The 18,190-nt window shown below is 41.9% G+C and overlaps 2 protein-coding genes across 2 annotated transcripts in view; both read left to right on the top strand.

Moving 5' to 3' along the window:
* The window catches only part of unc5b (unc-5 netrin receptor B), a gene marked incomplete at its 3' end in the record, with an annotated part of 69,974 nt that extends 66,488 nt beyond the window's left edge, over nt 1–3,486 (top strand). Inside the window, exons 12-17 of the mRNA XM_080037352.1 lie at nt 360–534; nt 632–871; nt 1,628–1,777; nt 2,383–2,547; nt 2,661–2,839; nt 3,321–3,486. Coding sequence (XP_079893478.1) covers nt 360–534; nt 632–871; nt 1,628–1,777; nt 2,383–2,547; nt 2,661–2,839; nt 3,321–3,486 — 1,075 coding nt within the window. The remainder of the gene's footprint in view (nt 1–359; nt 535–631; nt 872–1,627; nt 1,778–2,382; nt 2,548–2,660; nt 2,840–3,320) is intronic.
* A 5,211-nt stretch (nt 3,487–8,697) lies between these two features.
* slc29a3 (solute carrier family 29 member 3) lies at nt 8,698–18,087 on the top strand. Its single transcript, XM_080037397.1, has 7 exons — nt 8,698–8,830; nt 10,004–10,100; nt 10,218–10,676; nt 11,901–11,983; nt 14,085–14,311; nt 15,048–15,210; nt 15,851–18,087. Exons 3-7 carry the CDS (start codon nt 10,347–10,349, stop codon nt 16,485–16,487), a joined length of 1,440 nt encoding a protein of 479 aa, XP_079893523.1. The 5' UTR covers nt 8,698–8,830; nt 10,004–10,100; nt 10,218–10,346; the 3' UTR covers nt 16,488–18,087.
* Nucleotides 18,088–18,190: the final 103 nt, after the last annotated feature.

Raw genomic sequence — 18,190 nt, 5'->3', positions numbered from 1 at the left:
TATTTATCAAAGATTTCAACTTGGAATTCATTCTTGTAAATTTTCTGGATGTTTTATTTTCAGCGTGCCTCAAATTCATCAAAACCAGACTGTGTTGTGGGTTAGGATGTTTTTAAATTAAGTGTGATGTGGGTTATGATGTTCATTAATAAATGAAGTGTGATGTTTTGGCAACTGTTGCTAACACCCGTTTTCTTTTTCCCTGTGTGTGTGTGTTTGTGTGTGTGTTTGTGTGTGTGCGCCTGTGTGTGTGCGCCTGTGTGTATGTGTGTGTGTGTGTGTGTGTGTGTGTGTGTGTGTATTTGTGTGTGTGTGTGTGTGTTCATGTGTGCATGTGTGCGCGTGTGTGACATTTATAGGCTGCCTTCTGAGGGCAGTCAGACTGTGCTCAGTCCTGTGGTGAGCTGTGGCCCGTCCGGCATGCTGCTGAATCGCCCTGTGGTTCTTACTTTGCCCCACTGTGCCCAGCTAGACACACCTACGCCCGACTGGACCCTCACACTCAAGACACAGACGCACCAGGGGGCATGGGAGGTGAGACAAGCCTCCTGACTGCTAGCAAATAAACAGATCAATCTCAGTCAAATAATGGAGCATCGTTGAACCCATCTCCTTGTTCTTTTTTCCTCAGGAGGTGCTGACAGTAGGAGAGGAGACTCTGTCGTCTCCGTGCTACCTGCAGCTGGAGGAGGAGTGTTGTCATGTTGTCATGGAGCAGCTGGGGACCTATGGCCTGGTGGGTCAGTCGTGCCCTCCGCAGCCCGCCTGTAAACGCCTGCAGCTTGCCCTGTTCGCCCCCCGAGCACCCTGCCTCTCCCTGGACTACAGCCTGCGGATCTACTGCATCCACGAAACCCCACATGCATTCAAGGTGCGCTGCTCGTGTGTGTTTGAACCTCTTATGTTTCTCGGAACATGTGTGTCCTCTCCTTCTTGCCTTCCTGTCATATTGCCTTTACCTTCCTTTCTATGTTCATTTGGCAATAGTATACTTTTGCGGTTATTATTAGTACGTGCATTACATGTCATTTTAAGATCTTTTTTAAATATTGAAACTTTCATCATATTGCTTTTAGTTACAAAGAAATGCTAATAGAAGAGCTGTGTTTGGTCAATAGCAACATAACTAATATAATACACTTGTTCGGATACAAAAAACAAAAGACATGAAGATGCGGGAAAAAATAGATATTGCACCAAGTTGGGATTATAACACTTTAAGTTAATAAAACTCAATTCAATAGTAGTCCTGGACATTAGAAGAGTCACATCCCCTCTAAGCTTAGGCCCTTGCAGATCCACCCAAATCCAATACTGGTATCACAGATTGAATCTTCCTTACCAACTAGAAGCAGCAACTCAAAGATGGACTCCCCAACGTTAATTATTTTCCCTCTCTTTTTGGTTCCCCTTTTATATAAAGCGCTCACAGACCAGCCGGGGGATAGTAAACATTAGCGTGCTGCGTGCGGTTTACTGGCACCACATTACTGATGATTTCTGGATGCTAAATTTTGAAACAGCTTTCAAACGGTTGGCTCTGTCACAGTGCCATTTTGGAAATGTGTCGTAAATGATCTACCCACAATGAAAATGTTCCCCCTGCATGTCTCTTCTCTCTCTGCAGGAGGTGCTGGATTTGGAGAGGAGTTTAGGGGGCGTCCTGTTGGAGGATCCCAAGCCGCTGCTCTTCAAAGACAGCTACCACAACCTGCGCCTGTCCATCCACGACATCCCTCACACTCACTGGAGAAGCAAGCTGCTGGCAAAGTATCAGGTGAGAGACACTCGCAATGCAGCAGATTATGCTAGGAAACCGCTTGTATATATTATATATCGCTATGACTAATTATCCAGCAGCTTGAATAATGTAGATACATTTAAAAAATGTATTTTTGTCAAGTATTTTTTAATAACTCCTAAACAAAACTGTGGTCTGACAAAAAGTCTTTATTTCACTTCCAAGAATATACAGCTGGTGGACTGTCTTTATACTATATCCAAACCCTCTGCTGCTGCTATATTCTCTTGGCGGCAACAGCCAGATTGCAGTCCGATACCCTTTCTGAATAAACAAACAGGAAAACTTTATAGCGGTCCTAATTTATTGGCCGCACGCTTTCTTAGAAATAAATGATCCAACACACGGACAGACCCAGTTGGGCGGAAACACCCCAACATGAAAACAAATACATATTGTGCACCCTCTCCTTGAATGGAAAAGCGAGTTTTAGATCCTTCCCCCGATTGTGCTGCTCAGGGCACATAACCTCTTAAATCAAAGTGTTGAGAGAGACAGACAGACAGACAGACAGACAGACAGACAGACAGACAGACAGACAGAGACCATATGTCTTCAGCTCTCTATTCTCTTGTTAACAGGAGATCCCATTCTACCACATCTGGAGCGGCAGTCAGAGGCCGCTGCACTGCACCTTCAGCCTGGAGCGGGGCAGCCTGGCCGTGTCACAGCTCACCTGTAAGATCTGTGTACGGCAGGTGGAAGGGGAGGGTCAGATATTCCAGTTGCACACGGACATTCAGGAGGTAAAGGCGTGACCGGTCAAATAACATTGGAAATGCAGATACAGCTGCTATGGGAGCCAAACGGTTCAAGTTAAACAATAACAAAAAGCTTTGTTCTTTCCACCCTTTTCCAGACTCTACCCCCGTGCTCGCCCCTGCCCTCTGGTGGCACCTGCCTGCCTTCCTCTCAAGTGGGACCCTATGCCTTTCGCCTGCCTGGCTCCATCCGCCAGAAGATCTGTGCCAGTTTGGACGCGCCCAGCGCGCGAGGATGTGACTGGAGACTACTGGCACGCAGTCTGGGCTTTGACAGGTCAGATCATGGGCCTCACATGTTTACGTTTGAAAGGACAGCTTAGTCATGATTTAATCGGTACTCTGCGTTCCTAGCTCCTACCGTCAAGTGATAACTCAGGATGGCATGTAGCTATTCACTGTCTACAGTTTGGATGTAAAAGGTTGTGATTTAAAAAGAGCTCAGAGTTCAGTTTAGAGTTATGTTAACCTTTACTTAAACTTAAGCAATTAAGTTTTATTTTCTGGTTGCACTGATTAAAACCAGCTTGAACACAGATCTTTATATTGGACCGCCTGTCGAAATAAGGAGAAAATAAGAATAAGAATTAAGAGAGAGCTCTTAGCTAGGAACTTTTAGTTCTCCTTGGATATGGCCCCTGGAGTCTAAAGCTTGAGTGAGCATTCTCAGAAAATAGAGCCACTCTTGCTGACTTTAAAATGATGGTAATCAAAAGCCCTTTTCTTCTTACAACTTGCCTTGTCTTCCTTCCCCTCAGGTACTTGAACTACTTTGCAACAAAGCCCAGCCCCACAGGTGTTCTGCTGGACTTATGGGAAGCTTGTCACCAAGCTGACGCAGACCTGGTCTCTTTGGCGACCGCGCTGGAAGAGATGGGAAAAAGTGAAGTGCTAGTTGTCATGACAACAGATGGTGACTGTTGATTGGTCAAGGAACAAGAGAGCAAACAAGACTTTTTTGTATCGTTATTTTTTTCTTTTGTCACCACCGGGATGAAAATAAGAATATGCACAGCCCGGCACAAATCATAAGCCCACAGAGCCTTTTTGGTCCCTTCACATGAAATGTATTTACCTCTGCCTCATACCTTTTCCCTGCCTCCCCCCATCAGCCACTGTAGCTACTAACACAACCTATTCCCATGCGGGCCATCCTCTGATGACTGCTAACCTGATTCAGCTTCAATCTGTTGATTCTGCAAGATGTGAAACCAATTATGAGGGCACAGAGGCGCAAAATGGGCGTTAAGTCACCTGTCACACATGGTGTTGTCTGTCCTCTTCAAAAAGTTTGAAAGTGGCACTATTCTTGTATATAAACACAAATCTCTAGGAAGAACACACAAAAAAAGATCCATCTATTCAACAACACACTTGGACACACACGTGAACACAGACACACAAGCGCTAACATGGGATGTTTCAGTAGCAGCATGAAAGTGCATGATTCAACATCATCTCACCTCATGGCAGGGGCTTTTGATTCCTCCATTGTCATTCTGTGTGTGCAGTAAATTACAGGCAGCACTGACCTGTCTGCAACCTCCTCAGGCCACACACACACACACAGACAAAACAGGTCTTTCTTGTCCTATTGCTTTGATTCTCTGCAAATCTTACGAGGACCGAAAACCTCTCGATGTTTGAGTGCTCGAGCATATAGCCTAGGGATGAAAAGAAAAGACAAAAGCTGCCTCTTCTTCATGGTAGGAGGGAAGTTTGTTCGAGAATTGATGGATAACCAGACGGACTGACTCTTTATATTGTACCAACAAATGCCTGAAAGCCTTGGCATATCATTCTGACTCACAGGGGGTGTTTCTCTTTCATCTCTCCTCGCATTCCTCTATCGCTCTGCCACACTCATCCGATGTGTTGAGAATTAACTGCAGGAGAGAGCTTTCTGGTCATCCCTTAAAAAGTTTCCTTTGGGGGAACGCTCTTTAAGTTATTATCCATATTTGTGGATTGCTCCTTTTTTTGTCTGTTTGTTTGTTTTTGTTTTGTTTTCATTGTCATTGCTGTTATACGATCATATAGGACCTGTTCTACCATCTGTGCTTGTTTAGGCTACTGAGCTGCTGCGTATTATTTTATTATTCTAGTAGAGCAGGCCAAAATGGGGAAGAGTTATTTAGGTGCACGGTGGATGTCTCTCAGTTGTGAATAACAAAACCATGTTTATTTCTTGTTTTGTTTTTTTAATACTGTGTGTATCTATTCAAAATGTAAAAATATAACCTGTAAAACATGATTAGAGGGGGTCAGATGTCCAGGTGAATATACTGTATGCATTTTTGCTTTGCTGTGACTGAGTGTTCAGAGAAGAATCTTACAAAATAGATTAACCTTGCCTTGAATCAACTAGGCAGCAAGGGACCATCAAATTTACCTCAACACTAACTACATTATGTTTCAGTCTATTCTCTGTCCCACCACTTATCTATGTATCCATCTGTCCATCCCATTGCCCTGTAACTCATTATGCCTCCCTTCTCACTATGATAACGCATTGTTAACCTTTTTACTAAGCTGCCTGCTTTGTGGTCAGGGTCCTCAAGCTATTTTGCATTCTCAATATTGTTCTGTCACATATTGTTAAGATGGGAATTGAAATCCTGTCATCTGTGACTTTTGTCATTACTTAAGTTCATTTGGTGTGTAATTAAGTTTTTTTTCTCCCTCAAAAAAAGATAAGTGTTAATTTTTGGAAACCACCAAAAAAAAACACAGACAGTATCCCTCCTCGTATGCAGTGAGTCATGTCACTGCTTTGTGTGAATGAACTAAAAACACAAGTGTGTATGTGTGCGTTTATTGAGCGAGTGATATGTGTGGGCAGGTAGGCGTGCACATACTGTGTGTGTGTGTGTGTGTGTGTGGTTGTGTGGGAACACGCTTCAGATCTGTCATTTCTCTTTGTAAGTGCTATGCAAATACAAAAGAAAAGCGAAGCATTTTTTGACTTATTTTGTTTCCTGGAAGAGTAATTCTATTTTTTCAGATCAGGGCATTGACAGGGTTTTGATTTTGTATCCCAAAGTGGATTAAGAGGAGTTTTAACATTTCCGGTGATGGTTGTGTGTCCCTATTGCAATTTCTCCGTCTGCTTTGGAAAGCATCGGATCACTGACCGAGGAAGCCAGAACTGAAGAGGCACATATGGGAGAACAAAACAAAGTATGGTGCAATGGCTACAAAACAAATTGTGACTGACATCATGAACTCGTGTTGGTCTTTTTTGCCTGTGAGGAAATGTCTGAACACGATTAGCTCAGTACTTTGGATCCCTGAACACCGCAGGACTATTTTCTTTCCTAAAAATCTTGTTACAGAGACTGGCTAGCTGTAATCTACAGTGTTTATTCGTCCGGATGTCTTGAGTATCTGTTGGATCTTTGGCCATAGCTCTGGATATTTTACGCCGGAGCAGGACTGGATTCCTCCTCGCTCCTGTCAAAGAGAAAAATGAAGCCTTTGTCCAAGAAGACAGACATTTTTACAAAAAAGAAAAAGGAAAAACAAAATGGATTCAGTGACAATATTTTATCTATGTAAAGTACCAATTGTAAATAAACGTCTAGCCTTCTTACCTGTAACTAAATATAATTTTTATGCAATAAATTATATTTCTTAGTTTAACAATTGTGATTTTTCTTGTATTTATTTAATTAAAACATATTGTTGTAAAACCAATGTTGGTGCACCTTGAATACAAACCAAATATAGGCTTTTTTCGGGGCTTCCTTGGCAGGAGAAAAATCCGAGATAAATGATGTGTGTGTGTGCGTGTGCGTGTGTGTGTGTGTGTGTGCGCGTGTGCGTGCGTGCGTGTTTGTCATCAATTACATCCCATTTTCTGAGAAAACGCAGAGCTACTCAACCTGTCCCTCTCTCCCTCACACCTCATTGGAAAATTCCCTTAAGGTCCATTGAGCCTTGAAAGCTTTTTACTGGCAGGCTGTTGGGCCTTCAAATTAACAAGGTTTTAGAGACACTAATAGTGGCCTTCAAGGATCAACTGGGCGTTTAAATGGAGTATTCTTACGTCCGTACATTTCTTCTTCTTCTTTTTTTATGAATACAGGATGTGTGGGCTCTTACATCGAGAAAAAATCATATCCCAGTGAGTCACCGGTAGTATGGACTTAATGGCAGGCAAAACGTAGCACCATTAGATGCAATGGATAAGCCACCCTTCAGTGCATGACTTAATTGGACTTTTTTTTTAAATATTACATAAGGTAGTGATAAAGCTGCAGCTTCAGCCCAACCTCTCACCTCTTCACATGAGCAGTTTGTTACTTCCTAGTGAATACATTATTGGTGAGAAGGACAATTAACTCTAAAGCCGTGGGAAAACTATTTGGAGAACATACTCCATGTGATGCCACCTTATGCAGAGACCACTGTGGCACTGACACGTGTGCACGTGTGCATAAGTTACAGCATTTGCAACACATTGACTATTCTCCTGCATTATGAAATGATATTAGTCCATTTTAAGTTCACATGAACAGGAATGAAGGTTTTACATCACAATGCTATGGAAATCTTTTTAATGAAACGGGAAACAAAACAAGCTCCTCCCTGGGAAGAAAATGCGTGTCCTAATCAATGCTTGGAATTGTAATTTGCAGACTAAGTACGTGGCGGAAGTCATTGATTTTAGGTTCACAGTGGGGGAAAAAAGAACATTGTGGAGTATGTTGTTTGTGCACAATTATGTGTTGTTGCCAAGGGGGAAAAGCAGTTGAGCAGATGTGATGTCGAATCGGCTTCACATTTGGACAGTGATTCATTTGATAATGAGTACTTTAGTCCACGGGTTTCTACCTCTACTCATGAGTCACAAAAAGCCCATGGAAATTCAGGTTCTCAAAGGCACAAAATCACCTGCTGTCACATTTTTGAGCGGAAAGTGCTCTTTATTTCTTAAATAGGTAGGCCTGCTGTAATTGTTATTTTCACATTCCAGAAAGGTTGTGGATACGCTGTCCTACGGTGCCCTCTCCTGGTAAATGTGGTGGCTATCCCAAACTTATTATCAATTAACGATGTTTTGATTGGATTGATTATGGTGTTTTTTTAAATAAACTGGAAATATTTACGATATGAGGGAAGTTTTAAAATCTCATGAGTTATAATAAAGCATTCATGAACAATCAACTTTTGAATTCGATTGTGCTCTTTACCAGAATAATTATAATAATACAATAATATTTGATGAAAGGCATGAAATGCAGCACGACTATCAGTTCCAGAAAGAAACCATATCAAGGGAAATTAACTAAACATTTTAACAAAAGCTCCTAAGTAGTATATTGATGGTGAAATTATTTACATAATCATGATATAATATCTGATGTAAGAGTGCACTTTAATGAGCACTACAAAATGTACGATAGTATATCAGGGTGTGTCAAGGAAATGCTTTTAATCATTAATTGTTGCAATTATTTTTAATCATTCATTGATTCAACCCTGAACATTACTTACGAAAATGTTGTATTCATCTCCAGAAACATAATGGCCTACATTTTGATTCAAAGCTAATGTCTGTTTTAATTTTGGTATTTATAGCCTAATCTTACAAACCAAACTTTAGTGATATCAAATTATAATTCAGCGACATTGAAATGTGACTTCCACATTTCAACAATTCTTCACCTTGTTTGTTTGCTTTGTTTAGTTTTTGTGTTGTTGTTTCGTTCTTTTTCAAAAGCCTATTGTAAGTCAGTAACGGTTAAAAACAGTGTATAGCCTAATTATTTTGGCATATAATATCACAATCATATATTTGTATAGTAGGCCTATTACAAAAATAAAAGCTTCATGCTTTTATTTTTAAACGTTGTACAATATCACTTCCGTTGAGTATGTTGGCTATCCAAATAAAAGCGTGGGTTACTTTTACTTTTAAGATTTCATTTAATTTTTGTTTTAATGGTGCATTCCAAATAAAAGCGTTTAATTCAATTTGGGATAAATGAATTACGTTGTCCTTGGCAAAATACACGTTGTGTTGTGTCAGTCGGTTTATAGATAGATAGATAGTATAATAAAGGTTTAGATAGCCGTAGATAGCGCTTTATTGTGAAGGAACTGTGCCGGAAGTTATGTTGTTGTTGCTATTGGTAGACCACCGGCTGAAGATGTTGTTTGTCAGCTGACCAAAAAACGAAGATTGCTGTGAAATGGATTTTTGTGCCCGTGTATCACTGGACCAGAGGACAGAAGAGATAGCCAGGGAGTGTCCCACAGTGAGGTGAGGATATATTTTACTCGATTAGCTGTAAATTAGCGCTCGAGCACTGCTCCGTTTGCGGAGACAACTTAGCTTAGCTTTGTTTTTAATATTGATCTGCGTGTTGACTGTGTAGCCTACAGGTACAGCGGTTACTACACTTACTAAAGTCCACTAAACTTGACATGTGCATTCACCTGAATGATGAACTTGATAATGAAGATAAAGGCAGAATTAGCTCAATAACTTTGAAACGAAGGGTGATACACTTTGGTGAGGGGGGGCAGCTGTCTGCATTGACCTGAGGCACACTGGCGGTTCAGTGTTTGTAGTCGAGTCTGTGCTTTTTCTTGGCTATTAAGCATCATGTGAATACTTGTTCCTCATAAGTGGCACACGTCATGCTTTAGGATGCAAGCTCAGCTTTATAACTCTCACGTCTGTCTTCCTTTGGCCTCCTTAACTAGTAGTAGAGAGTAATAACCTAATACTGTGAAAGCAAGTGCTACTGCTGTTTTTCTATTTCGGTCAGAGGAAGCAGAATGACTGGTGACTGTCCCTACATTCATCATTTATACTACTTCTTTTTTGACAATCAAGCTGGTAATTTGCAGAACACACATTGCAGAACAGGTGTTAGTTGAGACTGTAGGGATTGCTGAAACCCAGAGTGATGAGTCAAACCATCACATGCCTGGAGAGAATATATGTGGTAAATGCTGAGTGAGTGGCTTTTTCTGATGATTTAACTCGGAAGAATCCAGCTGCTGTGTGTAAAAAATGGCAAAGCCGTGACTCCAGTTACTTAAGGAGGACTGATTCCTGCTGTGGCAGAGAGTGATGGGTGCACACACTGCACATCATCCACACACTTCTGCCAAATATTCATGATTCCAGGGCGCCCCTATGTTGTTGATGCAGCGGTGAGAAAATAACAAAGTGTTCGTGCCACATTCCACATGATGTGAATCATGATGACGAGTCATTGTTCGAATCGTTTTCCTTTCTGTTCCCAGTTTGTCAGGTTCAATGTTTTGTTCTGGCCATGAACCGATCAAGCTTATTCATTTTTTGGTTCTTGCATTCTTCTTCTGAAAAATCTACAAAGGGAGACATTTGTAAAGATACCCCACACAATATGTCTTGAAGTGAATTATAATTCTCACAGTTTAAATGTGACTCCTTGCACTGCAGTATCAGAGGCTCTGGACACCTGGACTGATCTGTTCCCCAGGCTATGGCTTCACAACCAACAACACACTCCGTCTTCGCCTGTCCTGGGCCATCACAAGTAAACATAAGCATCATCATGTAACCAAACACCCCTGTTAGTTATTGCAATCCCAGTCGTATTTCTCAGTGATAATTTTTAAACTGTGTGTTTCTTTTTCTTCTTCTCCCTTCACAGCTCTCATAACACTTCCCGTCTTAGTGGATTTTTAACTGCCTCATCATCATCATCATCATCATCATCATCAGCTCCCTTTTTCTCTGTCAGCTTTTCACTTTGTGAGTGTCCTGTATTCTGGGTGTGGAAATGGACGGCACAGTGCCCGGGCAGTCTCCCAGTCTCAACTCGGCCTATTTTCCTAATGCTCTCGCTAACCGACATGTATCTGAGGACGAAGGAGATGAAGAAAGCGAGGACCAAAGCCCACTGCTGCCCAAACCCTCCTCTGTGCCTCTGGCCGTGCACTACAGTCCAGAAGACTCTTACTGTCTGGTCTACATCATCTTCTTCCTGATGGGCATCGGCTCTCTGCTGCCCTGGAACTTCTTCATAACAGCCAAACCCTACTGGCTCTACAAACTCAGCAACCGCACTCAGCAGCAGAGTGGCGACCAGGAGCAACTTTCAGACCTCAGTGTGAGTGAGAGAGAAATACTGTACACACACAGGGTTCTCTCCCAGGGTCAGGAAATACCTGGAAAAGTTATGAAATTAGAAGAAACAGTTTTTTCAAGGTCTGGCCTAACTTTGGCTAGTGTTTAAAAGATACTCAGATGAATTCCAAAACATCTGTAACATTATGCAAAATAGTTCCTCGAATTACATCTTTCTTTTTTATGTTGCGTATCCCTAAGAATGCCTGGGAACAAGTGCATGTTTTATAATTTATGGCATTCGTATGACAAATATAACACATGGCTCAAGAGAGACACAGTAAGGGCCTCATTGTTGAGCCATGTGATTGCAAAACAGGCCTACCTACTTTAATAATAATTATTATTATTATTACCTACTTTAGGCTGTTACCAAAATTGGGTAGAAATGTCAGGAAAAAGTCATGGAGAAGTCTTGAAAATGTATTGGTAAAACATGTGTGGGAACCTCTGAATACCTACTGTGTCTGTTATACAGCACGTGTGTGTTTATGGTAAGACATTCTGCATGCTTTTTGTGGAACCATGTGACAAATGTGAGGACAGAGTGTCCTTTCACATCTGACAGAAATCCCTCGCGACACAATTATACAATAAGTAACGGCTTGTTCAAGGCAACAAAGATTAAGGTAGAGAGAGGAGTGAAAGTCAGGGGTCAATTAGATCTGCTGCCAAACTATGTGGAATTCATGTATTTGTTTCAAGAATGTCACAGAGGCAGACAATCGTATAATCTGTGTAGTCAACTGACCAAAAAGTGTCTTCACAGCTGAATAATTCCTTCTTGGGACAGGCCTGTTATTGTTATAATCAAACAGCTGTTAAATATGTCCTTTATCTGCTTTTGAATTGACAGAAACCATTGAAAAGACAAGGAAGGAAAATAATTAGATGTCTCCCTTCTCCTTTCACTTCCTCTTCCTGTGTGTGTGTGTGTGTGTGTGTGTGTGTGTGTGTGTGTGTGTGTGTGTGTGTGTGTGTGTGTGTGTGTGTGTGTGTGTGTGTGTGTGTGTGTGTGTGTGTGTGTGTGTGTGTGTGTGTGTGTGTGTGTGTGTGTGTGTGTGTGTGTGTGTGTGTGTGTGTGTGTGTGTGTGTGTGTGTGTGTGTGTGTGTGTGTGTGTGTGTGTGTGTGTGTGTGTGACACCAAGTGTGTGTTCTTATATTCAAGCAAATTCAAATGTCTCGTCTTTTCTCTAACTATCCACAGGAATACTTTGAAAACTATCTGGTCATTGCCTCCACGGTGCCCTCGGTGCTGTGTCTGATACTCAACTATTTCCTTGTTAACAGGTTAATTCCACACACGCAAACGCACACACACCCACACCCACACCCTGCTCCTCTCCAGTGTGTTTCTTTGTCAAGTCTCTCACGCTACTCACCATAATACACACAGCATAAAGTAACTTTGTAAATTGCCCGTGGTTGTTTGGAGGTAACAATGCCACATTGGTTCTATCCTAGGCTTATATTGATGATTACAGTGTCTGTGTGCATTCCCTCTGGACTTCGATCAGACTGTGCTGGTCGGAGATAACATGAAACAATATCTCTGCAGCAGAATACATGTTATTATATAAGTTATTTTAGATGATTATATATATATATGGATAAATGATAGGCTACTTGTGACAACAGTCAATATTGTATACAGTGGAGGAAATAAGTATTTGATCCCTCACCGTAACTTTGCCCATTTACAAAGAAATGAGCGGTCTATAATTTTAAAGCTAGGTTTATTTTAACAGTGATAGACAGAATATCAAAAAGAAAATCCAGAAAATCACATTAAAAAAAATATCTATATATATATTTTGCATTTCATTGAGTGAAACAAGTATTTGATCCCCTACAATTATAAAGAATTCTGGCTCCCACAGATTAGTCCTTGTGCTTTAAAAAAGTATTCCTAATCTCAACTAGTTTCCTCTATAAAACACACCTGTCTCAACTTGTTACCTGTATGAAAGACACCTGTCCACAGAGTCACTAAATCAAACTCCAACATCTCCATCATGGGCAAGACCAAAAAGCTGTCTAAGGACATCAGGGACAAGATTGTAGACCTGCACAAGGCCGGAATAGACTATAAAACCATTGGCGAGAAGCTGGGTGAGAAGGAGACAACTGTTGGTGCGATTATTCGAAAATGAAAGAAAAACCAAAATGACCAATCTCCCTCGGTCTGGGGCTCCATGCAAGATCTCACCTTGTGGGGTATCAATGATCATGAGAAAGGTGAGGGATCAGCCCAGATCTACACGGGAGTTTCTTCTTTATGATCCCAAGCAGCTGGGACCACAGTCAACAAGAAAACCATTGGTAACAAAATATGCTGTAATAGATTGAAATCCTGTAGCTCCCCCTGCTCAAGAAGGGACGTACAAAACCGTCTGAAGTTTGCCAATGAACACCTTAAAGACTCAGAGAATGCTTGGGAGAAGGTGATGTGGTCAGATTATAACAAAATAAAGTTCTTTGGTATCATAGTGACTCGCCATGCTTGGAGGAAGAGGAGTTCTGACTATGACCCCAAGAACACCATCCCCACAGTCAAGCATGGAGGTTGAAGCATTATGCTTTGGGGGTGTTTCTCTTCTAAGGGGACAGGTGGACTTGTAACACGAAATACTAGGTGACAACCTCTTTCTCTCAGCCAGGTCCGTGAAAATGGGTTGTGGATGGGTCTTCCAGCACACCAATGACCCTAAAAATACAGCAAAGGCAACAAGAAGAAGCACATTAAGGTCATGGAGTGGCCTAGCCAGTCTCCGGACCTTAATCCAATAGATCTGTGGAGGGAACTGAAGCTCAAGCGACAGCCTCAAAACCTTAAAGATTAGGAGAGGATCTGCAAAGTGGAGTGGTCCAAATGTCCTCCTGAGATGTGTGCAAACCTGTTCATCAACTTACTACAAGACACGTCTGACCTCTGTACTTGCCAACATGGGTTTCTCCACCAAGTAGCCTACTAAGCAATGTTTTGATAGGGGATCAAATACTTATTTCACTCAATGAAATGCAAAATAATTTATATCTCTTTTTTATGTGATTTTCTGGATTTTCTTTTTGATATTCTGTCTATCACTGTTAAAATAAACCTAGCATTAAAATTATAGACCGTTCATTTCATTGTAAGTGGGCAAACTTACAAAATCAGTGAGGGATCAAATACTTATTTCCTCCACTGTATGTTTATGTTGTTCACAAACTGTAGCCAGTCAAGTGTCTGACTTCACAAAACAAGCACAGCACAAAACACCTACTTCATCTTTCTTGTTTAGGTAGACGAGCTAATGTTTGACAAACATCTGCCTTACCCCACTAACCGTGTGTGTGTGTGTGTGTGTGTGTGTATGTGTGTGTGCTCGCGTGTGCGCTGTACTGGTAGGTTGTCTCCGAACGTGCGGATCCTGTCGTCTCTCTTTGTGATCCTGGCTGTGTTCTTGGTTACCACGGTCATGGTGAAAGTGGATGTGTCTGACAGCAGGGAGGAGTTCTTCACGGGCACTCTGTTCAGTGTGGCCGTGGTCAGCGGGGCTTCTAACATCTTCTCCGGCAGCATGTTCGGGATCAGTGGCCATTTCCCCATGAAGATCTCCCAGGCCCTGTTATCAGGTGCAGTCCTCCTTTACACAAATGCCTGATGCCTTGAAATCCATAAGGTTCACATTATATAGCAGCTTCATTCAAGTGACTACAAGGAACTTTCAGTTTATGTGTATATATAGCGGCCTCTTTAGACAAATGTGGGAGTGTTTTTTTACAACACAAGCGCCTGCATGTTCCGGCGGTGCAGCCATTTGTTTAGAAAGTGAGTGAAAAGAGAGACCGCAGGATGCATCCCAACGAGGTTAAGTATGTGACTAGATTAATAATGGGCATATGACGGTGGTGAAGCAAAGTGAACTTTGATTAAGTATCCTTCAGGAAACACATGCTTTTACGGCCTACCTGCCGTTAAATCATTTTGTCTGAGTTGGCGGGGAGTGAACCAGAGCAAATACATTAAAATCAACTATATAAAATAGCGATGCTTTCACTGGTGGTCTCGTATGCTGTTACAGGTCATTTTTGATCATCAGAGTTTCATAAACATTTAAAAGCTGCATGTACTGTATGTACAACATGAATCAACGGTTATAGAACATGGAATAACTTATGGGGCATCATGGTGGACTAGGAGTTGAAGACAGAGCCCATTTATCGTAACATTCCCCTGAGAGGTCAGGGGGAAACTTTGTTGCACGTCATTCCCTTCTCTTCCTCCCTCTTTCCACTCTGTACTGTACTCTCTAATAAAGGAAGAAAAGATGGATTCATTTTGTCTTTAACTTAAATCTTTTTGTCCTAGGCCAGGCCATGGGAGGCACCATTAGTGCAGTTGCATCAATAACAGACCTGGCAGTGGCGAAGGATGTGACAGACAGCGCTCTGGCCTATTTCCTGACTGCAGATTTCTTTATCCTGCTCTGCATAATCGCATATCTGCTGCTGCCCAAGCTGGCATTCTCAAGGTCAGTACCAGCCAACTATTCTACACAGATACATTCATAGAGCTATTAAAAGTGCATTTTAAGGGGGCGCCCTAAGCTCAGTTGGTAGGGCGTCCCCCCCCCATGGGCCTCGGCCAGCAGCGTACCCAGGTTCGATTCCAGCCCGCGGTCGTTCTCTGCATGTCACTCCCCTCTCTGCCCCATTTCAGCTCTGTCTCTACACTATCAATAAAGCATAAAAAAATACCAGAAAAATGTCTTAAAAAGTGCATTTTAATTTGTGAATGTAACACATGATAACTTAAGGCCCTCTGTTCCACCTGATCTCTGTTCCACCTGAATCTAGATACCATAGATTAGAGTCAACAGTGTTAATTTTCTGTCAGAGTCATTCTTCATACTACCACCAGATGGGGCCAGCAGATCTTCTTGAAATCCTACAAGGCGTGGGGCTAAGAATAATTGTAACAAATATTCTAAACTTACAAGTTCCAGCTATTTTGTTTTTGAATTTTATTTATTTATTAACGCTGAATTGAACGCAGCTGAGCTGATTAACATTTTTAAAGTTATTAAACCTGGCCTTGAAGACAACATAACAAAAATCGAATGGTAAAACTAAAACCCAACAGTTCAGAAAGTTTTCCTCTCTTCTCTGCAGACACTACATGCTGGCTGCAACATGCACTGTTCCAGGAGTGACGGGTGAAGGGGGCTCAGCAGCTGCTTCTGACCCAGGCAGCAGAGTGTCCGTCCCCCCTCTGAGGCCCATCCTTAAGAAGACCTGGGTGCTCGGCCTGAGCGTCTTCTACGTCTTCTGCGTCTCCATCGCGGTGTTCCCCGCCGTATCTTCAGGGATAGAGTCTGTCCAGAAAAGCAGCGGCAGCCCCTGGACCAACATTTACTTTGTGCCCCTCACCAGTTTCCTGCTGTTCAACATGGCAGACTTCTGCGGTAGACAGGCCACAATGTGGCTGCAGATCCCTGGTCCCACCAGCCGAGTCCTACCTATCCTGGTGCTCTGTCGCACAGTCATGGTGCCACTTCTCATGTTCTGTAACTACCAGCCAAGGGAACACTTCCACACTGTGCTTTTCCACCATGACGTGTACCCTGTCATCTTTAACTGCCTGCTGGGCCTGTCTAACGGCTACCTGGGCACTCTGCCAATGATCTACGGCCCTAAGGTGGTCCCCCGGGAGCTGGCAGAGGCCACAGGAGTGGTCATGTCCTTCTTCCTAACCATGGGACTGGCTGTGGGATCTGCCCTCTCTGTGCTTATTGTGCACTGCATCTGACCAGGGTGTTAAGTCTTAACAGTGCTACAGTCCAGCTATACGGCAGGCAGCTGGACAGTACTCAGGACAGAACCCGCTGCTGATGAATACCAGAACCTCAAAGCATGGAGATGCACCACCAGCAAATGTAGTTGTCTGCCATGAGGGAAGAAAACTGATAAGTTTCTTATTTAAGCTCTTTAGCAAATAGCCATTACTCCTTCATACCTCAAATTAATAATATGTGTAATGTTTACACTGATGGGAGACTTAGAGCTGCATTGGACATGAGTGGTTCTCTGACCAACATTAGCAATCAGTGCAGCCTATAAGGGACACGTCATCAACAAAAGTGCTATTTAATCAATTTTAACACATTGTGTGAATGTAGTTCAGGGGTGTCCAAACTGGCCCACTTTTTTATTGGCCCGCGGCCGATTTAAAAAATATAATGTATTATGGCTTTTTAATTTAATTTTGAATTTTTTGTTAACCCACTAGTGCAGGGGTGTCAAAACTGATTGATTGGCCCGTGGCACATTTTGAAAATATAATGTAATATGGCCCTTTTAATTTTTTAATAATTTAAATGCGTTCATTATATTACAGAGAAATATGTCCCATAAAAGCAAAAGAGCACCAAGCCCATCCCAGAGGACCGGATTACAATTTACGAAGACACTATGAAACTTAACATCAGAGCAGGACTCTACATGTCCTGATAAATGTGTTATTTTTGCAAAGTGGCCCGGCCCTTCGTAGATTTTCCTGTATGTGGCCCTCAGTGAAAAAAGTTTGGACACCCCTGATGTAGTTGGTTCAAGGGGTAGACATTTGTGACATTATATAATGCAGAGGGTGTTGAGTGTTTTTCAGTTGAACTTAAATATGCAGATGGAAAAGAAGCACTTCATGTTTTTGGAGGGACACAGCTGAAAAAGTGTTGCTAATTGTTGGTGTGTGTATCATCCATAAAACGTGTAAGTGACTTTAATCAGACTTTATAAACATAATATTTCCATTAACAACTCTGTAGTTGTCAATTTTTTTTATTTGTACTCAAGCTGACATCCTTAGACTTGCATGGCTTAATCTTTGAGACAAGCATATGCTACTGGCAGGATCAACCAGGTGAGACGCCTTTGTAATCTTGCAAATGTGACAAGATTGTGTGCCTATATACTTCATATACAATACATTTTTCATGGGATTTCGATATAACACCTTTAATACCAGTTTTTGGGGTAATGTTCCACTATATTGGACAGTTGTAAGGCTGACATAAATCACGGTGCGATATTGCCGTGATGTGCCATGCGTGGTAACCATTGGCCATCAATCTCCTTTACATCTTTTAACTTAAGGTGAAGTAAGTGATTTATTTATGTTTATACAAGTGTTAAATCGCTCTTTATTCATACAGTGATCACTTAAATAGTGTGCACGTTTTATAAAGCCGATCTCTCAGTCACTCGCTCTGCATGTAATCGGCAAATAAACTTTTCGGGGATCCCACTACTAATATCCATTCAGAAGACTGCAGTGACTGACAGGAAGTAAACCAGATGTATTGTAGGCTGTCATTTGGAGGATTGTCAGCAGTAACATATGCAGCCTGCATATTAAACATTAAGCATAATAACAGTTCTTTAAACAACGCTGAAATTAACATCCTATGAAAATAAGAAAAAAGAACCAGTTGGTTTTTATGACATGCTCAGGTT

Source organism: Ammodytes marinus, assembly GCF_949987685.1.
Source record: "Ammodytes marinus genome assembly, chromosome: 11".
Lineage (NCBI taxonomy): Eukaryota > Metazoa > Chordata > Actinopteri > Uranoscopiformes > Ammodytidae > Ammodytes > Ammodytes marinus.
This window is presented reverse-complemented; position numbering and strand designations above follow the sequence as displayed.

Bases quoted from the DNA above. Each gene is read 5' to 3' on its own strand.
- slc29a3 (XM_080037397.1), top strand. From the start codon at position 10,347: ATGGACGGCACAGTGCCCGGGCAGTCTCCCAGTCTCAACTCGGCCTAT. The intron at 11,984-14,084 runs GTTAATTCCACA...CTGTACTGGTAG, and splicing joins AACTATTTCCTTGTTAACAG to GTTGTCTCCGAACGTGCGGA. The intron at 15,211-15,850 runs GTCAGTACCAGC...TCTTCTCTGCAG, and splicing joins CCCAAGCTGGCATTCTCAAG to ACACTACATGCTGGCTGCAA.